This window comes from Sus scrofa, chromosome 4 (assembly GCF_054392235.1).
Source record: "Sus scrofa isolate SSC_HxYL_T2T_F1_AM1 chromosome 4, Sscrofa_HxYL_maternal_Yorkshire_Landrace_v2.0, whole genome shotgun sequence".
In the NCBI taxonomy this organism is placed as follows: domain Eukaryota; kingdom Metazoa; phylum Chordata; class Mammalia; order Artiodactyla; family Suidae; genus Sus; species Sus scrofa.
The window spans coordinates 104,051,277-104,071,589 of NC_139386.1; the positions used below are offsets into that span (position 1 = coordinate 104,051,277).

At 47.5% G+C, this 20,313-nt stretch overlaps 2 protein-coding genes across 8 annotated transcripts; one reads left to right on the forward strand and one right to left on the reverse strand.

Moving 5' to 3' along the window:
- Positions 1–555: 555 nt before the first annotated feature.
- Positions 556–18,241, reverse strand: POLR3GL (RNA polymerase III subunit GL). Of its 6 annotated transcripts, none has more exons than XR_002343450.2 (10): positions 17,797–18,241; positions 14,974–15,144; positions 5,306–5,472; positions 4,841–4,970; positions 3,920–3,988; positions 3,283–3,339; positions 2,985–3,058; positions 2,743–2,856; positions 2,301–2,437; positions 556–1,908 (listed from the first exon to the last, which is right to left on the reverse strand). XR_002343450.2 is itself a non-coding variant. In XM_085023103.1 (10 exons), the coding sequence occupies exons 4-10, from the start codon at positions 5,429–5,431 to the stop codon at positions 2,351–2,353; spliced, it is 657 nt and encodes a 218-aa protein (XP_084879229.1). In that variant the 5' UTR covers positions 5,432–5,472; positions 14,974–15,144; positions 17,797–18,008; positions 18,101–18,241; the 3' UTR covers positions 556–2,350. The 6 variants fall into 6 exon arrangements, 3 of the variants coding, with proteins under 3 accessions (XP_084879229.1, XP_013852664.1, XP_084879230.1); XM_085023103.1 differs by having other exon boundaries at positions 556–2,437; positions 17,797–18,008; positions 18,101–18,241; XR_014844233.1 differs by lacking the exons at positions 14,974–15,144; positions 17,797–18,241 and adding an exon at positions 14,648–14,724.
- Positions 16,756–19,947, forward strand: ANKRD34A (ankyrin repeat domain 34A). Of its 2 annotated transcripts, XM_021089935.2 has the most exons (3): positions 16,756–16,946; positions 17,049–17,112; positions 17,495–19,947. In XM_021089935.2, exon 3 carries the CDS (start codon positions 17,611–17,613, stop codon positions 19,099–19,101), a length of 1,491 nt encoding a protein of 496 aa, XP_020945594.1. In that variant the 5' UTR covers positions 16,756–16,946; positions 17,049–17,112; positions 17,495–17,610; the 3' UTR covers positions 19,102–19,947. The 2 variants fall into 2 exon arrangements, with proteins under 2 accessions (XP_020945594.1, XP_020945595.1); XM_021089936.2 differs by lacking the exon at positions 17,049–17,112.
- The last annotated feature ends 366 nt before the right edge of the window (positions 19,948–20,313 follow it).

Genomic DNA, 20,313 nt, shown 5'->3' on the forward strand with positions numbered 1-20,313 from the left:
CTCTCAGGTGGTCCTCTGGAGGATTAGCAGCCAGGATCCTATTTACTGAGCCTTAGGCTTCAGCCTCAGCCTGCCCACTAGAACCTAAAAGCTATGGAAAGTAGGGGAAGGGTCAATGGAAACAGTCTAGCTCATGCCTGGAACACTTCTGGAATCTGGGGAAGCTGCTGGGTCCCCTGTCTCTGGCTTTGTTCAGCAAGGTCACCTGCCAGAAGCAGCGGGAAGCCAGATGGGAAAGAGTCCAGGAATGGTCTGATCTTTCTGACACCTTGTCTTTGAGGCAGTGCAACTGATTACAAGTGGCCACTCTAACCTTTATTCTTTCCCCTATTTCATGGGAAAAGGATGTGTGTATATGCGGAGGGGGGAGCAAAGATGTGTGCAGTTCTCCTCTACTGTCTCTTGTCTAGAATCTTCTTTGTTCCCAACTTTTAAATTCCCATGCTGACATTAAGTGGGATTTAGCAGGTCCAGCCGTGCACCCCCCACAGCTATAGATACAGTTAACCAGATTAGGTCTGGTATGTGTGTATATACAGGGGAGAAAGGCAAAAGGAAATTTTTCAGTGTCTTTTATTTTTGTTTCTTGCAGATTTCTCCCTGGCCACAATCAGAGGCTATAGTGTGACTATGGGAAACCCCAGTGACAGGTCCCCTGGCCCCTCCACGGACACAATACCACAGAGAACTAGAAAAGGAAACATCAATCATCACAAATTGCTCAATCACTCTGGAATGTTCTGTTTCTATTCCTGTTTCCTTCTCTGTTCTCTTGGCTGCTTTAAACTTAAAACCTACTACCACACCCAAATCAGGCTTTTAAGGTGCTTTCCCTCAATGGAGCCACAGCCCCTATTCATTCTTTGCAATGGGGTCAAAAATCTCTAATATTAGGTTGCCAGCCTCTATCACTTGATGCTGTAGGGAATTCAGTCTGCCTGTCTGAATATGGTTGAGGAATTTCTTGATGATTCTCCCACATCCTCTCTTTATGGCTTTCACATGTTTAGTAAGGTCGCTATGACAGCATCTCAGCTATCTATGCCTGCTTCCTTATCCAGTCCCTATTCTGGACACGCAGCTCGCCCGTGACTGTTGCATGTCAAGTGGCTGGAACCAATCAGTTCATCTAGGGCTTCCTCAGAAGCCAATCAGAGCCTAGGGAAGTGACCTCACCCAAGGGAGAACTGTGTGGGTGAGAAAGCACCTCTCAGAGCTGAGTGTCCCTAAGTCCTTGCCTTCCTCATGCCCCCCCTTACTTCCTGTAAAGCAACACTGCCTACCCTCCCCCACCCCTCCCCCAAAGAAGGGAGAGAAAGGCTGACCAAAAGAGAAATTGCAGTTCAGCCACATAGCAGATTCCAGAAGTGGAGAGAAGGATATTTAGAGGGCTCCCTCTTCACAGAAACACTTTTCAAAGTGGGGTCTCCAGGGCCTGGAAGAGGGTGAGTGGGTGTGCAGAAGAATCAGCACCTCCTCCCGACTCCCTCCTCCCACCTGGCCTTCTTGACTCTCCCCACAAAAATAGCTATAATCGCTCCTTGTAAACAAGGACAAGAGCAAGGTCAAGTGTGGGAAAGCGAGGGCCCGTGTCCCTGTAAACACATGTGAACAGAGATAATCACGTCCCCATTGCTTGAGGACCAGAAGCTCAAAAGCCAGCTGCTCTGCAGGGGGTGGGCTGTTTACAACTCACTCTGCACAGCCCTTAGGATGAGTTCCTGAATGTTCCCTGGCAGAGCTAGATTGGGAGTAGGTGTCCCACCACAGGGGGTGGCAAGAAGGTACAAAGAACAGGAAGGCTGAAACCCCCAGTGTGTCACACAGGACTCTTCACAGGTAAGGAGAGAAGAACAGCTCACTGGGCATCCCCTTCATTCCTCCAGCCCTCTCCCACTGGGCCTCGCCCTGGACAGAGACAGATAAAAACATTTTACTTAAAAATATAAAACTGGTCTGACTGCTCCTAACTGTTCCCACCCCCAATTACCTCCAAAAAGAACTGTAAAAAATGGGTAGGGGCATGCGCACAGCTGTCTCGGCTCTAAGGACTCCAGGAGGAAAGGACCCTCCTTTCCCCTTTTCATACAGTCAAGACACTGGTGCTTTGCCCTTCCTTCCCCCAAGATATCACAGGCGATACAGTTTCAGAGGAAAGAGGGAGGGGAAAGGTGGAAAAGAGAGCTATCAGTTGCCACTCTCTATTCGTATCTCCAGGGACCAAATAAGTTATCTGGATTCTGATCAAATGATTTGATTATTCACAAAACCAAATAGTAGGGAGGAGTTACTCTCTGTACCCTAAATCAAGAAAGATATGAGGGTCCAAGGTATTGTTCAGGGTCCTTCTTCAGTATATAGCCTCATCCATATTGTCATCACTGTCACCCCCAAAGTCCTCTCCATTGTCAAAATATGACATGATGTAATCAGTTTCCTGAAATAGAAAAACAGGAAGGAAGGTCAGGTATATTTTCAGTGTTCCACTTCGTCCCTGTGCACCAGTCTCCTTTCCTCTCAATATCCCCGTTCTGGGGCTGAGAGGGCCCTTCAAGCTGTAGTTCACTCTTGAGAAGTGCCCAGGGGCAGATAAAGTGGAGGGCACTATCTTTTGGAGGCACTATCTCCTTTGGTCCTCCAGCCCTCTGAAGAGACCACCCCTGGTGGACAAGGTTGAGATTCCTCAGAGCTCATGAGCAGAAGAGAGGGGGTCCCCTGAGAGTGAAAGGAGGTCCCCATCACCTCTTCATGCTCTTCTTCGTCATACTCCTCTTCCTCTTCCTCTTCTTTCTCTTCTTCTTCTTCTTTCTCTTCGTCTTCCTCTGAAGTCACTTCTTCCTCCTTCTTCTCCAGGGTCTGTGTGAGGATGAAGAGGAAGAGAAACTCAGACACAGCCACATAAGAAAAAAATCGAGGCACACACGGGCCAAAGGAGAGGAATGAATCTGGGGTCCAAGTGATCTCAATGCGCATTGCTTCCTTACCTCTAGTTTCTGTATTGTTTCCTCCTTATCCTCTGTGGTCTTAAGGGGCCTCTTGGGAAGTAGAATGGTGGTCCCTGGTGAGAGGATCAAAAGGTGAACCTTCAGAGAGTAAACTTCCTTGTTAACTGGTCTACCACACCCTCTTGCACAGACCATGTCACTCTGCTGCCCTCATGTGGCCACCATGGCATCCAGCAACAATACTGGGTAGACGGGATAGGCCCTGGGAGAGCAGCCTTGGCCCTCCACCTGATGAAGGAAACCTCTCCTCTCCCTCCTTTTTCCCAGATACACTCACGTTCCTTCTGTATCTTCCGCACTCGGATCTTTAGCTCCCTGGGTAGACGTCGCCAATCTAGGAAGAGCAGGAACATAAAAGTCAGGCAGACTCTGTCTGGGGGTCTCCTATGAATGAGGACTCCTTTTTTTTTTTTTTTTTTTTTTTTGGTCCTTTTAGGGCCGCACCCGGACATATGGAGGTTCCTAGGCTAGGGGTCGAATCTGAGGTGTAGCTGCCGGCCTATGCCGCGCCACGCGGGCTTGAACTGCGTCTGTAACCACAACTCAGGGCAACACCAGATCCTTAACCCATTGAGCAAGGCCGGGATCAAAATGGGTCCTCATGGATACTACTCAGGTTCATTAACCATTGAGCCACGACGGGAACTCCTGATGACTCTTTTTAACGGAGAGATAAGATCAGGGTAAGGATGAGGAAAGAAGTTTTGCTTCAGAGTTGCCTGGATGCCTGCCGAGCAGTGGGGTTACTTCATGGGTTTTAGGTAGAGTCTGAGAGTGTTTGGGAGCACGTCTGAGGCTCCTGAATAGGGTGGAGGTGGGGGCAGAGGAGGGTGGAGAAGACGGTGGTGGCTTGAGGCTTGAGGCATTTCAAACATTTGAAAGAAGGGAAGTCGGCGAAAGGCCCCATCACCTACCGGGGTTCCAGTCGATGGCACTGTCAACTGGCCCTGACATCTGATACTTGTCTGAGTAACGTTCCACATCTGAGGGATCAGAGGTCAAGGGTCAAAGTTTTATCCTTTCAGAGCCCTAGAATAAGATTGTTCCTGAGGGCGCAATCCTCTCATAACTCAAACATTGTCTGCTCCCTCACCCCAGACCCAGAGCCCAGAAGGTCAGCTTCAGCGAGGACATTCAACACTCTTCTAACCCGGCCTTCTGCCACCAGATTACAATGTTTTTATCTCCCTTAACCAGAGGCATGGCTATGTGGACTGGTAGTGTGGTACAGTTGAAAGCATACTAGAGCAAGAAACTAGGGTTTCAGTCTTCCCTTTACTCTTTGTCAATGGGACTAACTTAGGCAAGTCTTTTATCACTCTGAGCTTTACTTACTAGGGCTTTAGTAGGAAAGCACGAGTTGTCAATATACTGAAATACTGTACTGCCACACCCACTGGTAAATATCCACTATCCCAAGCCTCCCAAGGGTGCCCCCTTCTCCAGTCCGTCCTGGTCGCCCTGACATCTCCCAGATCCACAAACCAGAGGGGTAATCTTAATTAGCAGGGCTTCTCAGAGACCCCTTCTCAACCCCTTCTGACTGGTTGGTGCCTGCAATACCCAGAGTGTTAAAATTTTTTATACATCTTCACATTTATACCTGTAAAATGGGCAGTTTTATAATAACCTCCTACTGTCCAAGACTATTGTGAGGCTCAAAACAAACCATGGACACTTCCATGCATTGCAAACGCAGGGGTAATTGTTATAGCTCCCTAGTTAGGCGATGAGCTTCCTGTGCCTCTTCTGGCCTCTCTGGGCCTCAGTGGTGTTATGTACAGGGCACTACTCATGGAAGACACTTGGAACCTGATTCCAGCATTCCAACTGACCTCTTTTGGGGACAGCAGGCCGGATGAAGTAGGGGAGCTGCCTCATGGCCCCTCGTAGCTCCTGCTTCAGTGCCAGGACATATTCCCCTTCCTCTCCTGAGGGCAGAGGCACTGGGCGGAACTCCAAGGGCTAAGGAGGCAGAGGCAATGGTCAGATCAGGGAGAAAATCTGGGAGGGCCTCTCCTCTCCTCACAATTCAAGCCAATGCTCCTACTGAGCAGAGGACCAAAGGGAAATGGGGGAGCAACACAGCATTTTGAAAGCTGGGGAGCTGAGAGTGTAAGAAATAAGGGTGGACACTACCTCGTCTGCAGAACATCCCACGGAAGCTGAGAGTGTAGAGACGGGTTGAGGGGTGGAGGGGGAAAGATGAGGATGATTTAATGATGGCCCAGGAGGAATCTAGGATCATATACAGTCGGCCAGGGACGTGGGAGTCTTGGGAAAGAAGGGCAGACACTCACAGGGAAGAGTGGCGAAGGCTGCAGGGTGGGTGGGGGCAAGGCATCCCCCTTCCCAATGCCCACAGCCTCCATGTTGAAGGTCAACTGGCCCCGGCCACGACCCCGGCCCCCACTCCGGCTGGCCATGGTGGAGGAGGCCTGAGGATTCAGAGATCCAGTGAGAAAACCTGATAAAGACAAAAACAAAGAAAAAAGTATAGTAGATCGGACAGGAACCAGGGAGGTACAAAACACGTAATTTTTTCTCCCTGAGACCTGTAAAGCCAGTTTAATTCAACACATTTTGAGAAGGCATTGTGCCAGGCAAGGCATTTCTAAAACTATAAACATGGAGGAGACATGGTCCCAGTAGGACAGACAATCGCAATATGCCGTAACTGTAGCACAAAGAGGAAAGTGATTAGACCCTACAGGACCCTAGGTTAATTTGATGTTCATTACCGTCTGTATATCCAGATATAATCTTTGAATTCTTTCTCACCCTGGCTTTCCAAACCCAACCAGGTCCCAATTCAATCCAATGCAATACATTTCAGCAAACTATTTATTAAGCATTCTACCATTAAAAAGGTAGTGTGCCAGACACTGTGAGGGAACAAGGATGAGTCATCTGTCTTATTGCCACTTGGTTGGGGATGGGGGTTAAGAAGAACCATTACAAAAAAAAAAATTTTTTTTTCTGCCCCTCAGGCCAGGCTAGGCATCAGATCCCAGCTGCAATTGCGACCTATACCATAATGCCAGATCCTTAGTCCACTATGCTGGGTTGGGGATCAAATCTGTGTCCCAGGGTTCCAGCGATGACACCGATCCCATTGTACCAGTGGCAACTCCCAAACTGATCTTTTTAAACAACACTTAGAAATTCAGAATCTTAGAATTGGAAGGACCACAGAGTCTTCTAGGCCAAATGCCCTCCTAGTGCAGTACTCCACTCTGTAAGGTGTCGGTCATTCAACTTCTGGTGGCATTTTCCTAAAGAGAGAGGGTGTCCACTTTCCCACAAGGCAGCCCATCCTACTGTGATCAACTGTGATGAGTCGAAAGTTCCTCCTGCTACTGTCACTAAATTCTGCTTCTTGTTATCTTTTTTTTTTTTTTTTTTGTCTTTTGTCTTTTCTAGGGCCGCACCCGCAGCAGATGGTGGTTCCCAGGCTAGGGGTCTAATCCGAGCTGTAGCCACTGGCCTACGCCACAGCCAACTCGGGATCTGAGTCACATCTGCAGCCTACCTCATAGCTCACTGCAACGCCGGATCCTTAACCCACTGAGTGAGGCCAGAAATGGAACCTGCAACCTCATGGTTCCTAGTCGGATTTGTTAACCACTGAGCCACGATGGGAACTCCCCTGTTATCATTTTTGAGAAGACTGTCACATAGGATAAGGCATAAAGTCACCAAATGAAAATGAAACGAGTGAAGTTCAAACTGGAACTATTTCCAATAGCAGGGAAGATACCTAGCACTCGGATCTTGGCTTCTAAAACCATTTTCCAATAAAAGGAACCAGGGCTTCTTGGAGAAATGGCTTGGATTCTAGGATTGAGATAAGAAGTCCTAGACAGAAAGAAAGGAAGTCTTCCAAAAACAAAACACACACTTTGATAGGGATTTATCAGAGGGGCATAAGAGTCAACTGAAAGAGCTCTCGGTGGCCAAAGTCTGAACAATTCGAGCGATAAAGTAATGGATTATAACGTCAAAGTATAAAATAAATATCCATGAGACCATACTCATATAAATAAACATTTGAACAAATTAACACACAGGAGAGAAAAAACAAATTTCTCTTGCAGAATTCGAAATAAATTATGTAGATTCTACCCTAAAAAGGTGAAGTGTAATTCCCCATTCCTTAAATGTAGCCTATGCATATTGTCCAATACAATTTTGGAAAGGTGGTAGGAGTGATTTTATTGTGTATAAACTGGACAAGCATCACTTCAGTCAGATGACCAAGGTCAACATCAACAATATTAAATCACGTTGTTAAGATTATGTACCCTTAGTATAATGTGATAAAAACAGCAATTTATCTCTGTGATCCTCCTCCCCCAAACTGATAACCCTAGTCTAATCAGGAGAAAAATATCAGACAAATTCCAACAGATGAACATCCTATAATATACCTGACCAGTAATCTTCAAAACTGTCAAAGTGATCAAAAATAAGGAAGTTTTACCCTTCCATTGTAAAAGACAAGGAGCTATCCTAGTGGCAGCCTTATTAAAAATAAAGAAAACCATTCCTTTTGTTTTCTAATTATAGAAGTAGTATATATTTAGTCTAGAAAACTTGAAAAGACATTAATGGATAAAGAAAAACACCTATTGGAGTTCCCTGGTCGTCCAGTGGGTTAAGGATACAGTGTTGTCACTGCTGTAGCTTGGATCACTGCTGTGGTGTGGGTTTGATTCCTTCTACATGCCACGAATATGGCCAAAAAAAAAAGGAAAAAGGAAAATATATATTATTTCATGACCATGACGTAGTAATAATTATTTATATATTCATATGTATCCTTTCAATTTCATTTCTGTACGTATACATACATATACATACATAACAGGGCTATAATGACTAAATGTAATGTGGTATCCTGGATGGGATTTTGGAAATGAAAACGAGCATTAGGTAAAACTAAGGAAATCTGAATTACATATGGACCTTAAATAGTTACAAGTTATTAATATTGGTTCATTAACTGTAACAAATGTACAATTTTAATATATGATGTTAATAACAGGGGAAACTGATGCCGGAGCCTATGGTAACTTTTGGTACTATCTCCTCAGGTTTGCTATATATCTAAAACTGTTTATGGAGTTCCTGTTGTGGCTTGGTGGTTAACGAATCTGACTAGGAACCATGAGGTTGCGGGTTCGATCCCTGCCCTTGCTCAGTGGGTTAAGGATCCAGCATTGTCATGAGCTGTGGTGTAGGTTGCAGATGCGGCTCGGATCCCGCGTTGCTGTGGCTCTGGCCTAGGCCGTAGGCCGGTGGCTGCAGCTCCGGTTCAACCCCTAGCCTGAGAACCTCCATGTGCTGCGGGAGCGGCCCTAGAGAAGGCAAAAAGACAAAAAAACAAAACAAAAACAAAAAAAAACTGGTTTTAAGAAATAAATCTATTAACTAAAAAAAAAAAAAAAAGGGAAGAAACAAGTAGCAATGCAAAATTCATAGTTTCTCAGACCTTCCTTGTTTGTTTTTTTTCTTTTATGGACACACACAGCATAAAGAAGTTCCCGGAGATTTTATCTGAGCAGCAATTCTGGATCCTTTAACCCACTGCACCCGGGCCAGGGATCAAACCTGAGCCTCCCCAGTGACCTGGGCCGCTGCAGTTAGATTCTTAAGCCACTGCACCACAAGGGGAACCACAGTCCTTCTTGTTTTTTCTTACTCTGATAGTTTTAAAGAATATGTTGGTCAAGAATGTTATAGGATATTTGTCTGTTGGAATTTTTGTTTTTCTCTTAATTAGACTGGGGTTGTGGGCTTGGGGGAGGAAGATCACAGAGATAAGAGTATCATTTTCATCACATCTTATTAGGAGTATATACTAACAACATGTTAGGGAACAATAAAAGACAATACAGCATAGTATTATGATCTCTTATATTAGTGGTTCATAATATAATTACTCCCACAGAAAGCTAGGAGAACCGGGATGGCAAGGAAAGGCTTTAGGAAGCACAAGGTCTAAAGTTTGGAACAGGAGTTTCCATTGTGGCTCAGTGGTTAACGATTCCGACTAGGAACCATGAGGTTGCAGGTTCGATCCCTGGCCTTGCTCAGTGGGTTAAGGATCTGGCATTGCCCTGAGTTGTGGTGTAGGTCACAGACACGGCTTGGATCCCACGTTGCTGTGGCTCTGGTGTAGATCGGTGGCTACAGCTCTGATTAGACCCCTGGCCTGGGAACTTCCATGTGCTGCGGGAGTGGCCCTAAAAAAGACAAAAATAAATAAATAAATAAATAAAGTTTGGACAGTCCTTAGAAATCATGTATCCATGTATCCATTCACTGATTCATCATTTCAACAAATATTTATTTATTTATTTATTTAGTCTTTTTAGGGCTATACCCACGGCATTTGGAGGTTCTCAGGCTAGGGGGCGAATCAGAGCTGTAGCTGCCTGCCTATACCACTGCCACAGCAACATGGCCTCTGAATCATGCCTGTGACCTACACCACAGCTCATGGCAATGCTGGATCCTTAACCCACTAAGCAAGGCCGGGGATCGAAACTTCGTCCTCATGGATGCAACTCAGATTCATTTCTGCTGAGCCATCATGGGAACTCCTATTTCAGCAAATATTTATTAAGCATCTGCTATATGCTAGACACAGTGGGAATCATAGTGAACTCTCCACTCTAGACATTCATCCTTCCTCTGATAAGGCATACTTAGTAAATTCAGCTTTGATTTAAACTTCTTTACCAAGATAACTGATTTCACTTTGCAGGTCTTTCCTTTTTTGGGATATTTGTTCTTCAATCAATATACAACAAATAAAATAAGAAATACATGGCTCAACAAAATACACTCCCCAAAAGATTAGTTAGGGGAAAAAAAGATTTAAAAATATGTACAAAGTACTCTATTTTGTCAAACGCACACACTCACCAACACATATGAATAATTAAAAAAAATTGTTCTTGAAGGGTATACACCAACAATTAACATTGGTTAATTTGAGATGATTGAGATTTTGGGAGCTTTTGGTGTTTTTTTTTTTTTTTTTTTTTCTTCTATACTGAATAGTTACTGCTTTTGTAATAAGAGGAAAATATTCATTAAAAAATTAGGAGTTTCTGTTGTAGCACAGTGGAAATGAATCTGACTAGGAACCATGAGGTTTCAGGTTTGATCCCTGGCCTTGCTCAGTGGGTTAAGGATCCCACGCTGAGCTGTGGTGTAGGTCGCAGACGCGGCTTGGATCTGGCATTGCTGTGGCTCTGGCATAGGCTGGCATCTATAGCTGTGATTAGAGCCCTAGCCTGGGAACCTCCATATGCTGCACCGCAGCCCTAAAAAAAGACAAAAGATCAAAAAAAAAAATTTTAAAATACACTAACAGATTAGTAGATGAGATTAACAGTATATAGCAGGAAGGAGAGGGTGAGGAATTTGGAAAGTTTCAAGTCCAACTGCCATGAAAAATGTGAGGAAAAAAATGGCTGTTAGTTAAAAGATTAAACTGTGATATGATTTAAAGAATACATTAGGGGAGAGAGGATGTCTCATGGACACTAGCGAAGGTAGTGAAGGGATAAGAATTTGTCATCATGTCTTCAGGCCCTTTCAAAGGAAAAGACACTCTAACTGGCTGGCTTAGGTGTCTTTCTACCTAAAAGATAAAGTTCTAGCAGTAGAGACAGAAGCTCTTTTGACCACAAAGCAATGAGGAGTTAAGAAAAGGCCAGGAGCTTTGAGGTTAGACGTCTAACTCCATTTCCACATACTAAATAGGTGATGCTAAGGATGTGAGGTAAAAACAAGATAAAGTTTTACTTAATATAAGGCACTAAACTAGTGGTTGGGAACCTGTATCCCACTCAGCTCAGGAATCTACAATGAGTGTCTTCTATTTAAGATTGTGATCAAGTCTAAATTCATGAAGATGTTTAAGGTTTCCCATAATCTGGTCCCAAACTGCTCCTCCACAAACATCAATCCTAGTGTTCATCACTGCACTCTTGTTTCCCTGCAAACAACATCTCACATACATTTATTATATATCTCATTACCAATTATGCATAACTCAGTGTAATTCAGTAGAAGTTACTAAGAAGCAGGTGTCAGAGTTCCCGTCATGGCTCAGTGGTTAACAAATCCGACTAGGAACCATGAGGTTGAAGGTTCGATCCCTGGCCTTGCTCAGTGGGTTGAGGATCCGGCGTTGCCGTTAGTTGTGGTGTAGGTTGCAGACGCAGCTCGGATCCCACGTTGCTGTGGCTGTGGCATAGGCTGGCGGCTACAGCTCCGATTGGACACCTAGCCTGGGAACCTCCATATGCCGTAGGAGCAGCCCAAGAAATGGCAAAAAGACAAAAAAAAAAAAAAAAAAAAAAAAAAAAAGACAAAAAAAAAAGCAGGTTTCAACAAAACATACAGAAAAACAATTACATCCAAGTTAAGAAAGGCAGTATACATAGTGCTTAAGAACACGGATTTTATTTAATAACCCTAAATCTGTTTTCTCATCTGTAAGATGAGAATAACAGTAATAATAAAGCCATCTAAATTCATTCAACAAATATTTACTGAGTTCTTACTGAGTGCAGGTACTGTTCCAAGTGCTAGGGATGTAGCAGTGAGCAAAATGGACCAAAAAACTACTGTATCCATGGAGTTGGTTTTTTGTTTTTGTTTTTGTTTCCCCCTAATTCAAAGCATACTCAAGCCAGGGATCAGATCCGAGCCACAGCTGCAACCTACAATGAGCTGTGGCAAAGCCAACCACTGTGCCAGGCAGGAACTGAACTGGCATCCCAGTGCTGCACAGATGTCACTGATCCTGTTGCACCACAGGGGGACTTCCTCAATGAAGTTTATTTTTCTTTTTTAAATGGATCTTATATTCTAGTAGAGTTGTCAGTATACAAATGTTGCAAACCATGAGACTGGGTGAGATTCCCTAAAGGAGTGGATGTGAACAGAGAAAAGAAGAGCTCCAGGGACTGAGGCATGGAGCATCCTAATATTTAGAGTTTGCTACATTTGCAATAAACAAGGCAAGGACTTAACACTCTTATTACATTAGAACTCATGGAAATCCAAATGAAAAAAATTATCCCAATAGAATAAATGTGCAAAGAACATGAATAGGCAAAACAAAAGAATGGCCGATAAAACCACTCTTTACCTACCAAATAGACAAAGATTTAAAAAATAATCAGGCTGGCATGAGGTTCTGTTTTGTTTTGTTTTTGAGATGGACACTCGTATCTCACCGGAAGGACTATAAACACAAACTTTTGGGGGAGGAATTTGGCCATTTGAATCTATAGCATTTTAAAAAGTTCATATACTTAGTCCAGTAATCCCACTTTAAAAATCTAAAGAAATCATCAGATACATAGTTAGAGATATAAGTAAAGGTATGTTCATCAAAGAGCTATACGTGGTAGCCCAAATTCTGAAATAACATAAATGGTCCAACAAAAAAAATTGAATGGCTAATAGAGGTCCCCTGTGGCTCAGTGGGTTAAGGATCCATCAGTTGTCACTGCTGTGGTTTGAGTGGCATGAGTTCAGTCCATGACCCAGGAAACTGGTGTAGACACACGCAAAAAAAAAAAAAAAAAAAAGTTACCACCAAGACAGCTTTCCCTCTTTTTTTTTTTTTAATGGCCACACTCGCATCATAAAGAAGTTCCCAGGCTAGGGGCTGAATCAGAGCTGCAGCTGCTGGCCTATGCCACAGCCAGGCAGATTGGAGCCAGGTCTGCAATGTAAACCACAGCTCACAGCAATGCCCAATTGAACCCACATCCTCATGGATACTAGTTGGCTTGTTTCTGCTGAGCCTCAATGGGAACTCCTCCCTCCTTTGTAATGGAAATGCAGAGTGCATTGCCTCCAGCCGTATCTTTCTTTCTTTCTTCCTTCCTTTCCTTCCTTCCTTCCTTCCTTCCTTTCTTTCTTTCCTTTCTTTCAGCTGCACTTGCTGCAAGTGGAAGTTCCCGTTCCAGAGATCCAACCTGCACCACGACAATAACCCACACCACAGCAGTGACAATGTTGGATCCTTAACCCACCAGGGAACTCCTATTTCATGTTTTACTTGTTGGATATTGATTGAAGAACAAATATCCAAAGAAATGGAACCAACTACAAAGTGAGATCAGGAGTTCCCGTCGTGGCGCAGTGGTTAACGAATCCGACTAGGAACCATGAGGTTGCGGGTTCGGTCCCTGCCCTTGCTCAGTGGGTTAACGATACGGCGTTACCGTGAGCTCTGGTGTAGGTTGCAGACCCGGCTCGGATCCCGCATTGCTGTGGCTCTGGCCTAGGCCGTAGGCCGGTGGCTGCAGCTCCGATTCAACCCCTAGCCTGGGAACCTCCATATGCGGCGAGAGCGGCCCAAGAAATAGGTAAAAAAAAAAACAAAACCAAAAAAAGTGAGATCAGAAGTTCTTTTGGTAGATAAATCAAAGCTGAATAACAATTTACTAAATATGGTTTATCAGAGGAAGGATGAATGGCTACTGCAGAGGATTCACTAAGATCCCCATTGTCTAGTATCGTGTCTAACATATATTAGATGCTCAATAAATGAAAGAAAATGTGATTTCTAAGGGCTGTTCCAGGCTTTAGACCTTGAGATTCCTACAGCCTCCCCTCACAGTCCCAGTCCTCTTGGTTTTCTCCCTTCTCAGGACTGTGGGAGCTATTATTATGAACCACTAATTTAAGAGGTCATAATTATATACTGTATTGTATTTTATTGTCTTTTATTAATTGTTCCCTAATCATCTCAGGGCTTTAAATGCTTCCTCCCCAATCAGTTCCATCCAATTAAGTTTTATTTGGCACTGTGGATTAAGTATAGAACCTGCCCTACAAAAACTTATATTCTTTTTTTTTTTTGCTTTTTAGGGCTGCACTTGCAGCATATGGAAGTTCCCAGGTTAAGGGTTGAATCAGAGCTGCAGCTGCCGGCCTATTGCCAAAGCTACAGCAACACTGTGGAATACAAGCCTCATCTGCAACCTACACCACAGCTCACAGCAACGCCTGATCCTTAACCCACTGAGCAAAGCCATGGATCGTACCCACCTCCTCATGGATACTAGTTGGGTTCATAACTGCGAAGCCATGACGCAAACTCCGAAACCTTAGATTCTAAGAAGAACAAAAATGCTAAAAACGAAGAGGGCACAAGTACTCCAGTAGAAGTGTGCATAAAATGCTGTCGTCAGACTGGGGAACAATTAATTCTACAAAAAAAAGGTAGTCCAGGAAAGCTACAGGTAGGAAGTAATATTTCATCAGAGTCTTGACAGATAACAGGAGTTTGTCAGGCTCTTAGGGGAATAATATTCATAGACTCAGGGAAAGCCTGATACCAGGGCAAAGAGAGGCGCCAGAGCAAGTCTTTCACTTTCTGCTTTAATATACCTCCCCTTTGCGCAAAAGAAAACTATGGTTCTCTGGTATACAATCAACCTAGTAATGGGAGCCCAGAGGAAAAGGGTAGGGAACTAGAAGGGGGCTGATCCAACAGGCTGCCGGAAAACGTTGTCTATCTATCTAGCAGCTTGACCTAGTGAACTCGTTTGGGAGGTGTGAGACCGAACCAGGTCAGAGCCACCAAGTCGAAGCCTTACCTGCTGCCCCTCCCCCACGGAGCCCACGCCGCAGCCAACTTGAAATTTGCTTGTCTTCCTCAATCTGGTGGCGTTCTAGGTCCGCCTCCCAGAGCTCCCCATTGGTGGGTTCTCCTGACCAATCTAGGAGAAGCCGGGGAGGGAGGCCCGCCCACTTGAAGCCTCGGAGGGGAAGGAGGGAGGGAGTTAGCTGGAACTCAGGCTTGGGTGAGTTCTCCACGCGCTGGAAGAATCACCTTGGGGTCAGTCATTTCAGACCTTATTTCAGATGGAGAACCCCTCGGCTAGCGGGAGTGCACAGAGGGAACCCGACACTCGGATCTCACCAAAGCACTCTGTTGAGGGAGCTTCCACAGAAATGAACTTCTATGAAACCTGCTCCTTAGGATCAGTCCTTCGGTGACTCTGTCTTCACATTTGGCCACTCCTCCATTACTCCAGCCTTCCCTTCAGTCCTGCACTGCTTCTCTCCAGTACCACCAATGAATACGTCTTTTCTTTATAAAAAAAAAAAAAATTCTTTAAGTTGCTGCCATGTCTGTGAGAAGATGCAAAGAGGGTTTAGGGAGGAAAGGATTAGGAATCAGATAATCAGAGCTGAGGAAGCTGGGCAGGTGCCTAGTGTTTCCTGCATTTCCCACTGCCTTCCAGCTCCTCTGGTAAAATGGGGCACAGTGGGAGGAGGAGCCCCACTTACACACACACCCACCCCCAGAAACAGAGAGAGTTCAGAGTGGAGATAGAATCTAGTCAAGAATAATAACCTAGATGTCAGAGAAAATAGCCCTGGGAGAGAAGCCTGTGGAGTAGGAAAGCTGTAGGTGGACTGTCAAGCACCTGGTCTTTGGAATTGACCCGAAACAGAGCTCTGAGGCTTTGCTGAATTTGCTTAAATTTGCTGTTTCAGTTTCTTCATCCATAGCAAGAAGTTAATTCCTACCTTATAGTGTTGTCGTGAGGTTTGGAGGTAATGTATATAAAGTACTTGGCACATAGCTGGTGTCCAATAAATGGTAGCTAGTAAAAATGGGTAGCTTTCCTGCAAATATCTCTCTTTCCCCCTTCTCCAGGAACATTGTTTTCAGTATCTTGTATCTAGTGGCCTCCAGCCTCTGAATTATTTCATGTGAGTTAATCAAACCCTTAGGATTTTTTCTTCAACCCCTCCCCACTCCCCCTGATGCCTTCCAGCTGGACACAAACTCATTCCTAAAATATGCAGATGGAAGCTGTGGTAACCATGGAGACAGGGCAGGTGGTGAGGAGAAGGCAGAGACAGACAGTGTGAGAAAAGGACTGCTACAGACAGGGAGAAAGAAGACTTTAAGAAGCGACTCAGAGACCTTCAAGTAAGATGGAAAAATAATGAGTCTAAGAAAGACTGAGAGTAAAGAGATGCAATGAGAGAGGATGTGTTACAAGGTTCACTCTTCTCTGCCCCTTTTCTATTTCTCTTCTCCCCCAATCCCTCCAAGAATATGAGGAGGCACCTGAGGATGCCCCTCGCCATATCTAAAAATGACCCCAAACACCCAGCCTCCTCATACTTATCTAAGGTCTGTACAGGGAGCTGAGGTCCAAGTTTATCTGTGCTCCATGTTCCATTTTTGGGAGGTGGAATGAAGATCTATCTCTGTGTCTGACTCCAGTTCCCCCTGACATTTAAACTAGGAGAAGGCAGCCAGAGCTCTTGCCTCTCTCAGCACAGTAAGGACTCTGGCTGTGGACCCCCATCGCCTCTCTCTACCTTTCTGCACAGTGTGCCATGTGCCTTGTGTGGCAGATCAGGTCTGGTGCACAGGCGCACATCAATACACCAACCTCCGAGAATAGGGATCTGCTGAAGCTCAACGAAGAATTGGGATGGTCCCCAGTCTAGGTCGCGGAGGAGACTCCCAAGGAACACTTAGGTTTGTTGTGGCTGAGGGGAGGTCATCTAAGCAGGGGAAGTCAGGATTGGAGCCTCTAGCTTTTGAGGGTTTATATGTGCCTGGGTGGGGTAACGGTTTGGTGCCCGACGCCCCCACCCGCAGAGACTGGGATATAAATAGCGAGGCAGAGCTCCGCCCCCCCCCCCCCCCCAGCTTCTCTCCTCCGGAGCCGGCGCTGTGCCCGGGGCGCACTGGGAGGAGGGACCAGGCTTCTGTGCCCGGGCGCAGATACTGACACCAAGGGAATCCGGGTCCACCCCCCACCACCACCACGCCATGTGGGACCCCTGGAACCAAGCTCCGCCACCCCAGCTGCCCCGTGGCCCTGGCCTCAGTCTTGGCCCGGTGGAGATTCTGCGGACATACAGGTATCTATTTGGGTGAACTGCCTGGGAGGGGAAAGAGCAAGGAGTGATGGGGAACATAGCAGGGGCAAAAGAACCCCCCACTTCTCCCCCTACCCGTTTTAGGTCCCAAACGCAAGCTGCCTCCCTCCCCCCATTCAATTTATGGGGCTGTGGCAACCTAAAAGAGGTTAGGAATGGGACTGTGTGTGTGAATGTATGGGTGCATGTGTGTGGGTGGGTGGCGTTCAGCATCCTAGAAAGGGGGATTCCAAGTGCGGATAAGAAAAGGGGGATGCTGGAAAGGTCTGATAAGCCGTGGGGTGAGGGTGGGGGTGCGGATATCCCTGCGCGTGCACGTACGCATTTGCACGCGCGCTCATCCTTCAATGCGGGTGCACCCTTCCCACCTCCTCAGGCATGCGCTGGGGGGATGGGGGTGGCTCAAAGGCATGAGTTAGAAGGACTGTGTGCCATGACGTGGAGCTCTCCCCCGCCCCATGCCGGTCCTTCAACCCGTGCCTCAGTTTCCCTGCCTGAATCAGTCAATAAGATCTTTCTCTTTTTTGCAGGGATTGGCTTCGCCACTGAGCCCTCAGGCCTCTGCCAGCCATCACCCACACGCCCTTAGCTATCCTCGGCAGGTCCCAGTCCCGGCTCCATCGGTGCTTTCGCCCCAGCGGCAGCTATGCTGCATACCGAGGGCCACGCTCTTCTTCGGGCCGTGGGTCAGGGTAAGCTACGATTGGCCCGTTTGCTTCTGGAGGGGGGCGCCTATGTGAATGAGGGTGATGCCCAAGGGGAGACTGCGCTAATGGCGGCCTGTCGGGCCCGCTACGACGACCCCCAGAACAAGGCGCGCATGGTACGCTACCTTCTGGAGCAAGGCGCGGACCCCAACATCGCAGATCGCCTAGGGCGCACCGCGCTCATGCACGCTTGTGCCGGCGGTGGGGGCGCCGCGGTGGCCTCTCTGCTCCTTGCCCACGGCGCAGACCCCTCAGTTCGAGATCACGCTGGCGCCTCGGCGCTTGTCCATGCCCTGGACCGCGGGGATCGCGAAACCCTTGCCACGCTGCTGGACGCCTGTAAGGCCAAGGGCACAGAGGTCATCATCATCACCACCGACACCTCGCCTTCAGGCACCAAGAAGACCCGACAGTATCTCAATTCCCCACCGTCCCCGGGGGTGGAGGACCCGGCTCCCGCTCCTCCTAGCCCGGGGATCTGCACGTCGCCTTCGGAAATCCAACTGCAGACTGCAGGAGGAGGAGCACGGGGGTTGTTGTCCCCTCGTGCCCAGGAAGAAGAGGAGAAGCGGGACGTGTTTGAATTCCCTCTCCCTAAGCCCCCCGATGACCCCTCCCCTTCTGAGCCACTCCCCAAACCACCACGTCATCCTCCAAAACCACTCAAAAGGCTCAATTCGGAGCCCTGGGGCCTAGTGGCCCCTCCTCAACCAGTCCCGCCAGCCGAGGGGAGGCCGGGGATCGAGCGCCTGACCGCCGAATTCAACGGCCTGACCCTGACAGGTCGACCGCGTCTTTCCAGACGTCACAGCACTGAAGGCCCAGAGGACCCGCCCCCGTGGGCGGAGAAAGTGACTGGTGGGGGTCCTCTCTCTCGCCGAAACACTGCGCCAGAAGCTCACGAGTCCGGCCCCCCTTCAGGGCTGAGGCAGAAACTGAGCCGCATGGAGCCGGTGGAGCTCGATACCTCCGGAAATCTTTGTCCCGACTCGCCCGAGTGCAGCCGCCCGTCCCTGGAGCGCCGCCGATACAGCGCCTCCCCGCTGACCCTCCCTCTAGCCGGCTCGGTTTCCTCGCCGCGCCAGTCCCAGGAGAGTCTGCCAGGGGCCGTATCTCCACTGAGCGGGCGGAGGCGGAGTCCGGGGCTGCTGGAGCGGAGGGGCTCGGGGACGTTGCTCCTGGACCACATCTCGCAAACAAGGCCTGGTTTCCTGCCCCCGCTCAATGTCAGCCCTCACCCCCCCATCCCCGACATTCGCCCTCAAGCCGGAGGTCGGGCGCCCTCGCTACCCGCCCCTCCCCAGGCGGGGGCGCCAGGCTCTCCCAGGACCAAGCGCAAGTTGGTGAGGCGCCACTCCATGCAGACTGAGCAGATCCGCCTGCTAGGGGGCTTCCAGAGTCTAGGCGGGCCAGGAGAGCCTGGGCGCTGAGAAGAGTGAGAGGAGACAAGGAGGGTGGGGATCAGGACCTTGATGGGAAGGGTGGGAGAACCAGCTCACACACACACCACGGCCATAGGGGTCTCTTGCGTGTGCTCATGGGCACGGTGCACGAACACATGGGTAGACGTGTCCACAAGCACAGTACTTGTATTTGCAGGGAAGGGTAAGTACTATTCTATTTACTGGGCATGTAGACACATACATTCACGCCCTGGTCACTTCACATGCACACGGGAATTACTTGTGTACCCACAGGCACGACACACACAGGGCCACTTGTGCTAAGGCCCTCCAAAGAGTCCCAAACTCACCTGCATTTGTTCAGAAGCAGTAGGGAGCCCCTACATATGAGTAGCTTCCAATCTTTCTGCCCTCCTGCAAAAAAACCCTTGCTTTCCATGTATGCCCTGCAACACAGCCCCACTCATGATATTGGACACTCTACCTTCTTCCTGAATATCCCTCCCCCGTTCTGCCGGTCTTGCTTCTCTCTCCAGGCCTGACTCCTTGTTCACACCCTGCTTCCCTCCCTAACCACTTTTCAGGATATCTTCTTCACTCTCCTTGGGGGTTTCCTGCAGCAATCCCCAGCCTCACTTCTGCTGCTGCTCTTCCAGCTCTCAGCTTTACTTCTCAACTTCCTGCTTTTTTTTCCCACCCCGTTCCCCCAACCAACACAACAGGTTGTCTCATTTTCCCAGGGGGTGGGTCATGGGCTCTAAGCTGCTCTTTTGTCTGTCTGAGCTTATGAACACCCCCACAGGTAGAAGTGGGGAGTAACTCTAAATCACTCCTCTCTCCACTTGACGTCTCAAATAAATGTGTTCAGAAGCCTCTGTTTTGTCACTTCTGGAGTGGAAGGTGCGGGGAATAAGGAATAGGGAGGGAGGGTGATACTAACCACAGCTATAATGATCTAGGGGATACTTCAAGGTTCCAGCCACCTTCTTTCTAGGATACCAACTGTGGTTGTAGAATAAAGGTAAGTGTCCTGTGTCCTGAAGATTTTAAAGCATCCTGTAGGTTTTTTCATTTCATTTCTCCCCATGTCCATCCTCAAATTCTTTAACTTAAGATTCCTACAAAGGGGAGTTCCCATAGTGGCTCAGACGTAATGAACCTGACTAGTATCCATGAGGACACAGGTTTGATCCCTGGCATCACTCAGTGGGTTAAGGATCCAGTGTTGTCCTGATCTCT

What these genes read in the sequence shown, in the direction of transcription:
- POLR3GL (XM_085023103.1), bottom strand. Translation starts at nt 5,431, where the DNA reads ATGGCCAGCCGGAGTGGGGGCCGGGGTCGTGGCCGGGGCCAGTTGACC. An exon ending in AGCCTTCGCCACTCTTCCCT is followed by an intron (nt 4,971 to 5,305) that starts GTGAGTGTCTGC and finishes CTGCCTCCTTAG; the next exon opens with CCCTTGGAGTTCCGCCCAGT. An exon ending in GCGGAAGATACAGAAGGAAC is followed by an intron (nt 3,059 to 3,282) that starts GTGAGTGTATCT and finishes TCCTCTCACCAG; the next exon opens with GGACCACCATTCTACTTCCC.
- ANKRD34A (XM_021089935.2), top strand. Translation starts at nt 17,611, where the DNA reads ATGCTGCATACCGAGGGCCACGCTCTTCTTCGGGCCGTGGGTCAGGGT.